This window comes from Hippocampus comes, unplaced genomic scaffold (genome assembly GCF_001891065.2).
Source record: "Hippocampus comes isolate QL1 unplaced genomic scaffold, H_comes_QL1_v1.1 scaffold335, whole genome shotgun sequence".
In the NCBI taxonomy this organism is placed as follows: Eukaryota; Metazoa; Chordata; class Actinopteri; order Syngnathiformes; family Syngnathidae; genus Hippocampus; species Hippocampus comes.
This window is the reverse complement of record NW_017805823.1, coordinates 572,513-586,499: the sequence shown is the minus strand read 5'-3', so window position 1 is coordinate 586,499 and position 13,987 is coordinate 572,513. Positions and strand designations below refer to the sequence as shown.

At 42.9% G+C, this 13,987-nt stretch overlaps 1 protein-coding gene across 4 annotated transcripts in view; it reads right to left on the bottom strand.

Annotated features, from left to right (window-relative positions):
- The window catches only part of ptprub (protein tyrosine phosphatase receptor type Ub), a 185,520-nt gene that overhangs the window by 65,416 nt on the left and 106,117 nt on the right, over positions 1–13,987 (bottom strand). For all 4 annotated transcript variants that reach the window (XM_019886396.1, XM_019886398.1, XM_019886397.1 and 1 more), the window contains exons 6-9: positions 13,607–13,781; positions 11,034–11,327; positions 3,359–3,676; positions 46–155 (exon numbers count right to left, since the gene is read on the bottom strand). In XM_019886396.1, the coding sequence (XP_019741955.1) occupies positions 46–155; positions 3,359–3,676; positions 11,034–11,327; positions 13,607–13,781 (897 nt within the window). The remainder of the gene's footprint in view (positions 1–45; positions 156–3,358; positions 3,677–11,033; positions 11,328–13,606; positions 13,782–13,987) is intronic.

Genomic DNA, 13,987 nt, shown 5'->3' with positions numbered 1-13,987 from the left:
CCAAAAACAAAAAAACAAAAGAGCAAAGGTAAAAAGGATACTCACCTCATACTGGGTAATAAGGCCATTGGGCTCAAGCGGCTCCTCCCACTTCAGGAAGATCATGTCATCCAGTGGGGTGAAGGTGAGCGACTCTGGTGCTATGCCTCCTGGGACTGGAAGACATTGTCATAAGGCAAGCTGAGCCTCTTTTGGTTACATCAGACCAGTTACATTCATATTGAAGCTCAGGAACAAAAAAAACAGCTATACTCAAACTTAGAGCAGGCAGAACCATTACACCAGGGGTGTCAAACCCATTTTCGTCGGGGGCCACATTTTAGTTACCATTTCCTTTGGAGGGCCATTATGACTGAAATCATATTAAGAAGTCAAGAATGACAGTTTTTTTCAACTCTTGTTTAAGTAAACTGGAATGAGGTGTTGGCAACAACAAAATACTTACAATGTCTCTATTATTTATTATATTTGGGAATTTTGGTACATAGTTGAGCAAGCATCATGGAAGTTGCCATGTTTGATTTGCTTTTGCGGGCCACATAAAATGATGAGGCGGGGCGGAGCCGGTCCCCGGCCGGATCTGGCCCCCGGGCCTTGACTTTGAGACCTGTGCATTACACAATTCAATTATGTCTGCATTAGTCAGGAATTGCATCAAGTTCCTTGTCAAGCCTCTGTCAAAGTTTTATTATGGAAGTAGTAATGGAGACCAAATTCAGTACCGATTTGGCTTGGTAATACCGAGTATTGATTCAAGTTAAATCAAACATTATCATATTTTGCTGCCTTAAACTGATCCTAAGTAAAGACTGTCTGGAAGTGGAAATTGGCGATTTTCCATGGTGCACTTAAATGTAACAGAGAATGCAAACCGCCGTAATGACGTCACCCACTCACACACACACTTTCACACATGCGAAATATTTTTCAATATTCCCAGGTTTTAAACGAGCTATATCCTACTATTCCATCCGTTTTCTAATCATCTTATCCTCACAAGGGTCGCGGGCATGCTGGCGCCTATCCTAGCTGTCTTTGGGCAGTAGGCGGGGTACACCCTGAACTGGTTGCCAGCCAATCACAGGACACACACAGGCGAACAACCATTCACACTCACAATCACACCAAGGGACAATTTAGAGTGCTCCATTAACCTACCATTCATGTTTTTGGAATGTGGGAGGAAAGAGGAGTACCCGGAGAAAACGCACACAGGCATGGGGAGAATATGTAAACGCCACACATGAAGGCCGGAGCCGGAATCAAACCCTGTACTTCTGCAGGCACGCTAACCAGTCAAGCACCGTGCCGCCATACATATACTTTATTATTTGTAAAAGATTAGACCAATATTCATTTTTATATGTACGTTTGGATATTGAAAAGTAATTGTTACACAGATTTTTTTTAAACTATTAAATAATGTAAGAATGTAAAGCTGCGAATGGCTAGCAACCAGTTCAGGGTGTACCCCCGCCTATTGCCCAAAGACAGCTGGGATAGGCTCCAGCACACCCCATGATTCTTGTGAGGATGAGCGGATCAGAAATGGATGGATGGATGGATAATGTCATAAAAATAATATGAAAATAATAAAGACATTAACATTCATTGGATAAACGCACACAGAAAAGCACCAAAAATTGATAATTTACTGGTTCAAATGTGAAAGGCATCTCTAATAAGTTAACATTTAGAAAACCATGCTCCGTGTAAATATGTTAATTATTGTCTTGTCACCGAAAAACAAAAATAAAATGGAAAAAAAACCCTAAAACTGTTTTCTCCCACACAAATGTTCATTTCTAACTGTTTTGTCAGTACAATCCATCCTTGTTAGCATAAAAAAGTGATTTTCCCTCAGTTATGGTGCAAATAATGTGCGGAAACACAAAGGATTATCAGTAGATAACGAAGCAAAGAGAGAGCTATCGAAGGGTTATTGGGGTGACAGATATATTTTCTGAATTATGAAGAGCACCTTTTTGTAATGCTAATGCAGCCTGCCAGAATGTCATCCTCTGAATTAATGTATCAGAAAAGCTCGGGAAGGTTACATAATGCTCTTCATCTCTACATCATAACCGGCCCATGATGGATGAAATGTAGTGCATGTAATGCACATGTCGTGTAGTTGTGCTCCATGTGGTGAGTGAAAATGCTCAAGCAATGATTAGAGCAAGCCGTAACAGACTCAGCAATCCCGACATTCAGAGTTAAATACGCTATTCGAGTAATTGATGTGATCCATCCAGATGAAATAACAAAAGTAACTTTGGATGAGTAAAGAACGGGCTTGAAAATAGCATGAGGCTGGCAGAAAGCCACATTTTTTGACTCGTACTGAATTTTATATAAAATACTGCGCTGCCAACATTTAGTATAGAGCAGATGGTAATCGTTGACAATCTAATGTATGATTCAGTTCAGCAGTACAAATGAAATGCATGCACTAGACGCTTCGCTCAAGCAGAAGCCTGAATACAGAAGGAAACGAAATGCTTTTATCATATTAAGTCAAACCACAGTGGTTTAAAAAATACACTTTGGGCTGCCTTCACTGTCCTCTGCTGTGCTGCAATTGACGTTGCACCAGTCAGACATTTGGGCAAACCTTCCCATTTGGTAGCATGACACGTGCATCCAAACCTTTGGCTGCTACAGTAATTATTTTGAGTATTCTATTGATGTTATCAGGACTATACTTGAAAGTAAAGATTCAAGTGTGAAAACTCGTGGAAAAAAAAAGTGAAAAAAGTCTTGGGAATAAGGTTGTTAATTCAATGATGTGATGTGTAACCAACAGCCTCATTTTCATTGTCATATTTCGATGATATAACTCTTGGAGACTTCAATTTGACGTTGGTTGCCATGACACTTCTTTATATGAATATGCAAGGTGGCGGTTATCGTTAATAAAGGACAAGAGGACTGGCTGAATCAATTCACCGACATTTCGCACATGCGCAAGTAAAGGAGTGAGTGGTCTAAGTCCACGGCACAAACAATCAAGACTAAAGCGTGGTGCAGATTGCCTCATGTCAATGCAACCTTAACTGTTATAAAGACGCCATGTCACTCCTGTTGTGAATGATGATTTCCCGAAGGTGTGGGGAAAAAAAAATGAAGAGTTGAAGACAGACATATTCAAATTGCCCTCTGGAACAAAGCACAGCAAAGGGAATTCAAACAAGATAGAAATTGGTGTTATTTTACCACGGAAATAATTGCTCTACAAAGGTGATGACTTGCTGTCATGTTCAACTGATTGTTTTTTTAAGGAAAATCTAGTTTTGCATCAAATCTTTGTTTGTTTTCGTGCCTTCATACTTTTCCCTGACCGCCTGCCAGGACTTACTGTCTTCCTCAGTCTGGAAAGTGACCTCTCTGCCCTCTTTCTTGCCCTCCGGGTTGGCCAGTGACAGACGGACATGGATGCCGTGGTAGGGCGGCAGATCACGCAGCGTGAAGCGTGAGGCGTTGTGCTCCACAGCCAAGCATTCACGCACGGTGGTGTTGTGGCCACCGCCGCCTCCCGCCGTGGTGTAGCGGTAGCACAGGGACACTGAGTAGGTGTGGCAGCGTGTCACGTTGAACGCCAAGTTCTCCCACAGCAAGGACAACTGCCTGGGCTGGATGTCTGTGGCTGTCAGGCCCCGTAGTGCACGCATGGGCTCTGCATGGGTGGGAAAAGTGAGCGGGAAGCATGAGATCAATTGATATACAGCATTCATAAAGATGTAAATGATCAAAGAAAACTTTTACACTTAGGAATAAAACACAAAAGCTGGTTCTCTCCATGTCCCAATTTACATGCATGGTTGTTGGCTAAACTCACTGGGTGGCCATGTGCCCCTTTCCACGAGGTTTGGGTACAAGCTAGCTAGCGACACTAGCTAGCCCGTACTTTGTTCGATTCTACATTGAAATGTCTTGACTGGATTTAGACAGCTATACATACAAGTGATTCATTCAGCCATCAATATACATTTTTCAAATGTTTCGGCTATCAATCTGAAATAGTGAGTTGATCACGAGGTTTGAGCCACATTCGTTACTAAGGTACTGGAAGGTGCCATGAAGAGCACGTTCCTCTGAAAGGGCTGTTTTTAGGCGTTTCAGAACATTTGAAAAAATATTCTCCCATCCAGTCGAATGGGATTTGTAAAAGCTGTGGTTATTGATTTCAGTAAACAGATGTGCTCAGCCGGTTACTATGAAAGTACGGGCCATAATCCGCACTGTGAGCTTTGTTGCTTTCTTGATTTGGGTTGGGGGGATGCAACCAGCTGCACACAGACTGAATCAGTGTTTTTCGGTGTCGCTCTAGAAATCTTTTGGATGTTCGTTCCCCTTCTAAAAGCAGCCAGAGCACGAACACAATAGTCAACTGTTGCTCGCTTTAAGCTCCCCCTCTAGCACAGCCAGAACTCATGTCACTTGTGCTAATTAAACGGACAGTGCGCAGCTTGATGTTGCGCTGTCTCATTTTTTGACTCGTCTTAGTTCTTTGCCCTGTGGTTTAATGAAAGCAAACTAACAAACAAACAAAAAAAAAACACTAAAATTATTGAAGGGCACTCACTTCTGGGTCATCGCCAATTTTCTGGGGAAACCAATTCATTCTGTTCATAGCTGTGTTAATATTAACCAACTAAAAGAATGACAACTCTCTTTTTCATGAATACGGAAAGATACACAGAGGCTCTTGTAGAGCAACGCACAGAAGCCCCAGTGTTCAGGAGGGCATCTCAACTGAGGACTCGAGCCAAGGACAGCCTCACTATCAATGGGGGCATTCTTGAGGTATTAACACAGTTGACGCCTTTTTCTTTGTCAAGCAACAACATGCAACGTGTCGCTTTTTAATTATGATAAGGCGTGAGGAAGAATGGGGCAGGGAGGCGGAGTTTGACACCAGGGCGATGGCATGGGGTTTCGCACGAGATCAGAGGAGGTTATTAAGCATTTTTTTTTTAATTGACTAGTGCCTGGAACTTTAATAAGATGGCAGGTGCATCACTAAGCAGGAAAAGCAGAAAATTGTTGACTAATTTGATTTGAAAGATGCTCTGTAGCACACTACATGCAAATGTTGCATCCTTGAATGCCTTAATATACATACTCTCTTTTCATATTGCTGTGCCACTTCATCATCTATTCACTTGCTATTTTGCGCGTCTTCAAGCACAACTACAAAACCGAAATAACATTGGATACAATGCCCAACTTCATTTGCATTTATTACTGCCCGTGGGAGCAATTATATTGAAGTAAAATGCTGTGACACTTCCAATCGACACAGAGGGCCAGTGCAGTCACCGGCTTTCTCTTTTCATTTGCTTTCAACCAACTCATACAAGACAGAAAAATGACCAAAACATTGACTCCAACCTCATACAAACTAATGTGGTGAAAGGGATTTATAAACAACAGCATGCATACAAAAGTAGTAGTGTTGCATTGTTGCGCTTGCCTGGAACGTATTTCAGAGGTGCAATTGATAGTCTGCACAGTCCGAGTCAAATAAAGAGTGGCCTTTAAATGCTGGGTTGATAAAAGCGGCAGCAAACAGGCCACAGTGTGCTCATTGTGGCTTTTCTCAAAGTGGACATCGTGCCAAGCCTTGACTCGTCTTATTTGTCGGTGTGCCACGAGCAGCCATTCACTGACACACTGCAGTCGCGCCAACAAGGCCAAAAGCCCACAGCTCCACGTTGATCCTAAGAGATCAGACGCGAGATCGGAAGTGACAGGTTCTGCTTTGTTGTCCCCCCCTAAAACTGTGACACGGGACAGTACATCGCAGCCAACTAGGTGATTTGGACTGACTGCATCAGATGAGAAAAAAACAAACATACATACAAGGACGCCCGTGCCTTGTGTTCCACTCACACACATTTATTCAAAACGCTCCGAAAGCTCACTGAGGTCAAGAAATATTTTGGGCAAAAATGTTGAATGATTTGGATTATGTTCAACAACGACGGATTTCCAAATAAAAACAAGGTGACAAGATGACATTCAACAAATTGTGAGTTTAGTCCTTGGAGATGTTTTGCCCATGCCTTCATTGCAGCCACCCTCACTTGCTGCTTGTTTGTGAATATTACTGCCTTCGCTTTTATGTTCAGTAATGGAAAATGTGGTCTTGGGTTGGGATCAGGTCTTGAACTTGTCCATTGAAGAATGACATTTCTTTGCTTGTAAGAATAATGTTGCGATAACTCGAATTTTTCCACTTGCACAAACTTGAGATGGGAGTGCCGAATGGTAGCAGTAACCTCAACTCACTTCAGAATAAGCAACACTTCAGCAAATCGTGAACAATTCTTCAAAAATCAAGCTTCAGGCTCCTTAATGACACTCTCAGTCAAAAGTTTTCTGTCAAATCAAACATAACAGACATTGTCCACCTGAACACATTCAAACGACCGCCAAAAGATAGGCCCTACTAGCTTCATTCTAACACGATGGAAAACACTATTGACATTCTAATGATTAGCATTACTTTGGCGGTTCTAGACCCTTTCAGCAATGGATATCTGAAAGCAAACGTTGGAGCAATATATACAGGCATATATTCTTTATTCTCCGCGAAAAGGCACCACTATATCATGATATGGCCAACATCGAGACAATTTTGGTCATGATGTGTTCTATAAAACGTTTGTACAGCTTCATCTCTTGATGCTATGTCTGTCGACGCTGCAGTCATATCATCAATAAACACCCGTGTGCCGATTCTATTAGCAACCCACATGCCTGAACTGTTTTTGAGACATTACACGGCATGCTTTGAATCAAAACAAGTTTCTACAATTCCTGTCATAAATATGCAGTCTGTAATGGATGTCCTTCATATCTTGTGAGTGCATAACTGCGATTGATTCTTCTTTACTCGCGGTCGGCCCTTGCACTGGCAATTTTCCTCATTTTAGTGCTGCTTCAGTGTTGGCTGCCTCCGTACAGACCAAGAGCGGCAAGAGCGGGACCTTTCGGGGGCAGTTTCCGTGACCCAGAAGCAGGTGGAGGCCCATTACCGCACAGTACTGTGGGGACCACCTGCAGCAAAAATGCTCACCTACACTTTGTGATTTACTCGAAGCGTTTCAGGCTGTGCTCATGCAATGTGCTGATAATTAAAGAAACGGCTCATCAAGCACACCCGGATGGCAGGTAGAGCCCATGTTCACATTCACGGAGATTAGTTTCACAGTACCCGCCCGAGGAAGTGTATTGGTATGGTGGAGCCAGCTACCAAACATGATCGAAAGGGAGCGAAGGCTCCGCGTGGCCGTGGCAGATTAGTCACGGTGGCGAGGCATGGCTACTGGAGCTGCAAAAATGTGCTTTCCTCCGAATAGTGCGCAAAAATTCCTCCAGCTCATCACAACAGCCTCACCATCAATTTTCTCATGCTTAAACTTAATCAGGCCAACAGCAAGGGGGCGATGAGGATTGGGAGATCGTATGTGGGGTCAGCAGGGGTAGTGTAGACCAGATGGTTGAGACGGTGGAGCTCTGAGGAGATGGTGATTACAGTCTGCAGGAAGGTCAACAAGGTGAGTTGCACCAGGTGGAGAAGTTTTGCATTGTTACAGCTCACTGTAACATCAGTGAGTGTAGCACATCAGCGCACAGAGGTATGAAACTGTGTATGACGATCAATCCAAAACAAAGATATTTGCTACGCGCACAAAAACACACAGACCGACTCAAAAAGCAGCAGTTTAAACATAAAGAGGTTTGATGTTTCCATGGTGTTGAACAGTAGAAACAGACACAATGTATTACATTTAGTAGTTGCACAAGTGAATATTTGCAATTTGTTGTTGAGTCTTTATCGCAAATGTTTATGTCAACTCCTTCACGGAATCGCAAGCTTTATTTTTCATTCTTTCTAACAGTGTTCCGAATGCAGAGTTAAATTGTACAAAGTATAAATAACAGAGCCCCTTTTAGAGTCCAAATTTGAAGTGAATTCTATTGTGTCCGTCTGACTTGCTGACGCCTATTGAGGGAAATGCTGCAGTGTGATGAACTCTGCTAAAGCTTTTTTTTCTCCCTTTTCTTTGAACACATCCTCTGTTTAACCTTTAACGGCTCGTTCTAAACATTCATTCCCGGCATAGTAGCGAATGAAGAAGGAAAAAAAGGCAGGACAAATTTGTTTGACTTCACCTATCCTTGTCTGGTATGCGTCCAAGTTCCCTTTTTATCTGTCTGCAGCAAACCCCATCACATTACTTATCCCTCATGGTTGAACAAACCAATGCCACAGTCATTGAAATGTAAATGCTCATTAAAAGGGTTTAATGACTTGCACAAACACTGACACCAGCAACTATGAAGCCTTTATTGCTTCACCTTCCTCACATTCACAGTGCACATTAAATGTCACAAAGAGAAAATAACCTCACCCACACACTCTATCACACATAGGCACACTCTCCTCCTCTTTTGTCCCCCATCCAGTTTTGGACTGCTATTAACTTCCTGGCTGCTATTGTTATTTACTGCGCTTCGTGTGTTGAGTGCTGGAGATGTGTTGGGGTGAGAAAGGGCTGCGAGTTCAATCCCGGTTCCTGATAAATGAGGTTGTTTTGGGCTGTGGGGACAGAAGGGTGGCTTTAATATGTCATCGGGGAGGGGGCCTGGTGTGCTCCACTGGAGCACAGTAAAAAGATTTGTGAGGGATGGTGTGTGGCAGGAAGAGACTGTTGGGCACAAAAAGAGTGATGACCATTGGATGACATGACGACTGCCTTTGGGCGACACAAAGCTCTCCATTTAATGTGTGTCTACGACGTACAGATTCAGCCAGCGGTACTGTCTTCATCTGTGTGTGTGTGTACGTTAACATTGCCACGGCATGCTATGCTAGCTTGAAGCATGGCGGCGGATCGCTGCTCATCTCTCCAGGTGTTTTGTGTCTACACTGACAGATGACAAGGGAGGACAGATGCTGGCAGGCACAGCAAATTGTTCACTTTGAAGGAACCCCAACGGGGGCCAAACCAATTAATTTTGCAATAGAATATGGGACTATTCTGAATATGTGCATTTAAGGCAGCAGAGTGAGTTAGTGGTCAATACGTTATATCTTCCTCACAGTCAAGAGGTCCCGGAATCTCAATCCAGGACATACATGGAGGATATACGATTTGGGCCATATCCAACAGCAACTATCCTATGTGATCCTTTGGCAGTCTTCATCACAGACAATGGCTTATTTCAAGTCTCTCAATTATATTCGCAGCATCTCTGTTCCTGAGAACATCAAAGCAAACCTGGACGTGGTTCTCAACCTGTCGTACTAAGGAACATCTCTATTGTCTCTGGGTGTGAGCTCAATCTGAGATAGACCACAACAACGGTTTGACGGGTCCACATTTCAAATTGTTTTGGGAAATTATGGACATCGTGACCTACGGTGGCAAGGAGGAAAAAGGACCTTGTTATCAGTGCAAAGTTCAAAAAACAGCATCAGTGATGATATCTCTGACTTACGAATACCCAACCGGACAAATGGTCTCTCCCATTACTCGTGAGCTTCTTAGCCAATCCAGTGCCACCCCTCTAACACCTTACTTCCTCATCTGTTGAGTAAAATCTCATGATCCACTGTTACACAGGCTTTCTTGATGCCAATGCATATTTTTCATTTTCTTTACATCCTGTTATCTCTTCTAATTCCATGAATGCCATGGAGTTTGATTTATTTGATCAAAAACCCATACTGACCCCCATTAATAAATACTTTTTTTTCCAAATGAAATTTGGAAAAAAAGTTTTTCTTGCGTGTACCGGAATTGATTTATGATGGTCACCTACTCCAGCTTCTCATTTATTTGACCCCCCCTCAAAAAAAGAGAAATTTCTATGTCCTTCAGTATATTGCAAAGGTGCCTGCTTCAGGCTGGCTAATGTAGTCAGGCAGCTCTTATCTTTCAAATAAGCGTCACATCGATATGACCCTCTACCAGGAGTTAGTCTCCTATTCTGCACTTTGAGCTCCGGAGTTAAGAGAATGCCAGCGATAGTAAATGTAGCCTTTCTTCGGAGATAAGTGTGTCACAGTGAATGTGTCCCAACTTGTCAATCACTTCCAATCCAATCGAATTTTACCCGATGGTCACAAAACTGTACTTTAATTTTAGATATCAGCGGGGAGCTGCTGTTGAGCTGTTGATCTTGGCTTTGATCATTAAGAATGACTCAGTATCGGAATTAAGGATCTTTCATGAAATAACGCAGATTCTGCAAAGTAGCTAAAGATAGTAAAGTTTCAACGACGTATATTTTGTGCAAATACAGCATGTTTTAAAAAACCATTTCTGAGTTGGTAGATTCAGTTTGAGTTGTGGGCAATGGTGGTGGAGTGTACAGCACAAAGGCGGGCATGTGGTGCGATTATGACAACTCAAACAGCTCCGATTCCTTTCTGGTTGGGTAGAGTTTCTTAAGCTAAGTTGTCACAGCATTAATAATGGCACAAAGGGAGACTGTTCACACGGAGTCATGTTAATACATAGTGCTGGATAGAGTGCAATAGCTCGGCATGTTCTGCTGCATCAATTGCTGTTATTCATTCATTTTTTCATACAGTACAGCTTTAATAATAGAAAAATAAAGCCACTGTAAAGTGGTATTTTTTTATTGTATAAAATAGCCAACATTTGTTAAGTCAATGAGTCATGGTACAGAACGTACTACATCCTTACCAACACAATGTACGAGGTTACATACAAATACAATTAAACTCTTGTTTGATACTCCCGCTATCGTAAAAGTATAAATGGACTTAGAAGTTAGAAACACATGCATTCAGGTCTGTGGTGGATGGTGGTTTGAGCGCACACTATGCAGCTGTCAGGAACAACCGCAAATTCGTGTTTGTATTCAAACATAAAAGTGAACTGATTTGCACAAAACAGGCCCGTGTGTATCATTTTGCACTCGTAAAACTTTCAGTCAGAAATCACAGAGGCGCGACTTCAAATTATAAGATGCTATATATATGAACTCACCCGCACACTTGGTCCTGCTCACGAGCGGCGGTCCGGGGGGGCCCGTGCCTCCTTCTCCCGGCCGAGTCAGCAGCACACTGATGTGGTATTCTGTGTCCGGATCCAGGTGCCACAGCTTGTAGGTAACCATGTTGACTCCATGCACCTCAGACCATGGAGACTGGCTGGCACGATACTCAATCTCTTTCCTAATAATGGGCCCATCTCCAAGTATAGAATTGGTGTTGAGCTGGATGATTAGATAAGTGGAGCCAGCACGCAGCAGCTGAGGTGGTGCGATAGGAGAAGGTGGTACTGTCAAGAAATAAGGGAAAAAAATTTCTATCGGGAAAGGCATTTGACTCAGTAAGGTACAGTTTGGCTAATTGAACTCATCAGCTGTATGAAAACAGAGTCCTCACCAGGCAAAAGCCCACTGAGAATAAAATGGCTGCTGTGAGACCGAAAGATGTGAGCAGGTCAGACTGCGTTCAAATAGCAGATTAGTCACAGCGATTAAGAAGGCCTACAGAAACTTGCATACATTAGGCAGAACGGAACGTGAAAAAAACAGGTGTGAACACAATGAAACAACCTTTGCCACAGAAAAATGAGGCGCCCTTCATCCGTTTCACGATGAAAGAAGAGACTCCCCTTACTGTCAATTGAGATTGTCGTCTGGGGATTAATTTCAAACCCAACGGTCAGCTACTCGCACAACTAAGCCGCTGAACAATTACATGGGCAGCAGTGTAAGGAAAGGAAGGGAGTGCAAAAGGAGTGAGGACAAAGCACAAGAAAAGATCACAGTGAGATGTGTGGCTGTGACTAATCTGTCATTCCAGCAGAGGCGCCCGTGTCTTTTGAGGGCCCTCTCTTAACAGGATTTATATCTATCGGTAGGGCACCTCACTTCTCCTCTGATGCTTTTCTTGAAAGCTCCTCATCTTGGAGGCGTCAATAAGTGAACCAAAATGAAAGACCAAAATTCATCCACACACAGTGGCATTTGACGAAGAGGGAAATGGTGTGGCGGAAACCTCTTTGATGGCTACATCCAAAAAAATAATCCCATTTCTATGACAAAGATTTTTTTTTTTTTTTTTTAACTCTTACCAATGGCACTGTTAAAAATCACACAGACAACAAATATCAGTTTTGATATATTCTAAAATGCCAAAATTGCTTCAACCGTCATTTAGCAGACACACATGAATGTTGATCAACAGAATAGCTTGAATTTTTTTTCTCTCCTGGTCATATATCATACATTTGACCGCCAACTTGTTGCTGGAACACAATCACATGGATCCTTTGCAACTGCCTTGCAAATGGAAATATTGTCATTTGTCAGCCACACCCGCTAATCTGAGGCTGATGATGTTGGCCTGCTGGAGAGAGAACGGACAGGAACACACACAGCAAACAACCTCGAAAATAGTCACACAATTGCACAATTTAATCATTACTTGTTGGACCCAGGTTATGGGTTTGTTAACTTAATTGAGGGCTCCAACGTCCCTTTTGGTGTGAATGTGAAAGGGTACAGTTGTTTGTCTGGATCAAGGGTCCCCGGCCTTTTTGAAACTGCTAGTTACTTCTTGGGGTCTGATATAGGCCAAGGGCTACCGTTTTAATACACGCTTATGAAATTTGTTCACATTAAAATAAATATTATTTTGTGGAGCCACGATTGATCGGTTTAAGCCGATCAGTGCCGTTCATTGCCGATCACAAAAACGACCACTCTCAGTTCATACTTTGCAACCTGCAACCAACTCGAGACCGGCCTGTGTGCAGTGTAGCCTACCCTCCCCCTGTCCTTAACACTGCACACGATTATTTTTCTGTTTCGTCAATGTTAGAGCCCGTTATGGGTGTTGTTCACCACGGCATGAAGTAATCCACTGCAAGGTTGCAAATGAACTTTGCATACGTCAAAGAAAGAAAAAAAAATCAGCTGCTACTCCGTCTCCAAGACTCCTTTGGTTGGTGTCAAAAATTGGCGCGAAAGGTCAGCAGAGGAAGAAGAGTGAGAATGTCACATTCTTATTTCCACTTCTCATTGTCCCTTTGCTGAGGCCTGATATGTTTTGCCAGCAAACCACCTCGCAGTCATGTCATTACGATGCTGTCAAAGTGGTGTCAGGCTGTGGGGTTGGAGTGAGTAATGGGACCGAGGTCACCATCTGTGGTACATGATATGACAGGGCTGCAGGAGACCAAGTCAAGTGAGCAGCTTTATGACAGGAGGCGGAGGAGCTGGCGATGGCTGCCTCTTTGATTCCAGCTCCGACAAACATGTCCGGAAGATTGGATTCTCCGACCAGGGGCTTTCCGTGTGAAACAAAAGCAGCACATATTCACCGGGACGGTCTTTTAACATGTGTCCAGCATTTACAGATTGAAAATCTTGATTGGAAATCTTTAATGAAGACCTGTGTTGACACCGGTATCTTTTTCTCTTTCATCAACCATCAGTCGCATCAAGGAAGGGCAGAGCATACACAAAGCACAATACCAGCTTAGAGAAACATGAGAAAGGAAGAAAAAAAAGTACAATTATTAACATCAGGACAAAGTCAAAGCTCTACCTTTGACAATGAGTTCAGCAAAGTTCGAGACCCCTGATCCCCTGGAGGACTGCGTGATGCAGCGGTAAAGGTCTTGATCTGACCTCTGGACACTGTCCAGCTGGAACAATACCACAAAACGCCGGTGACTCAGGTGCTTGACCGACGCACTGGTTAAAATCTCCCCATTGTGTCTCTGAAAGACAAGAAAGGACAAGGTCAGAGGTGACGGGATGCATGTTCAACTCTCTCGTCAAGGGAAAGGTTTTGAAAAATGTTCTGTGCAAATGAAATGATGCCCTTTGAAATGGAATTGGAAATTTTCATGAAAACATGTAAGAAAGCAAGACTATTGATGAAAATCACAAATTCAAAAAGAGCCCAGTGTTCCATCATTGTTGT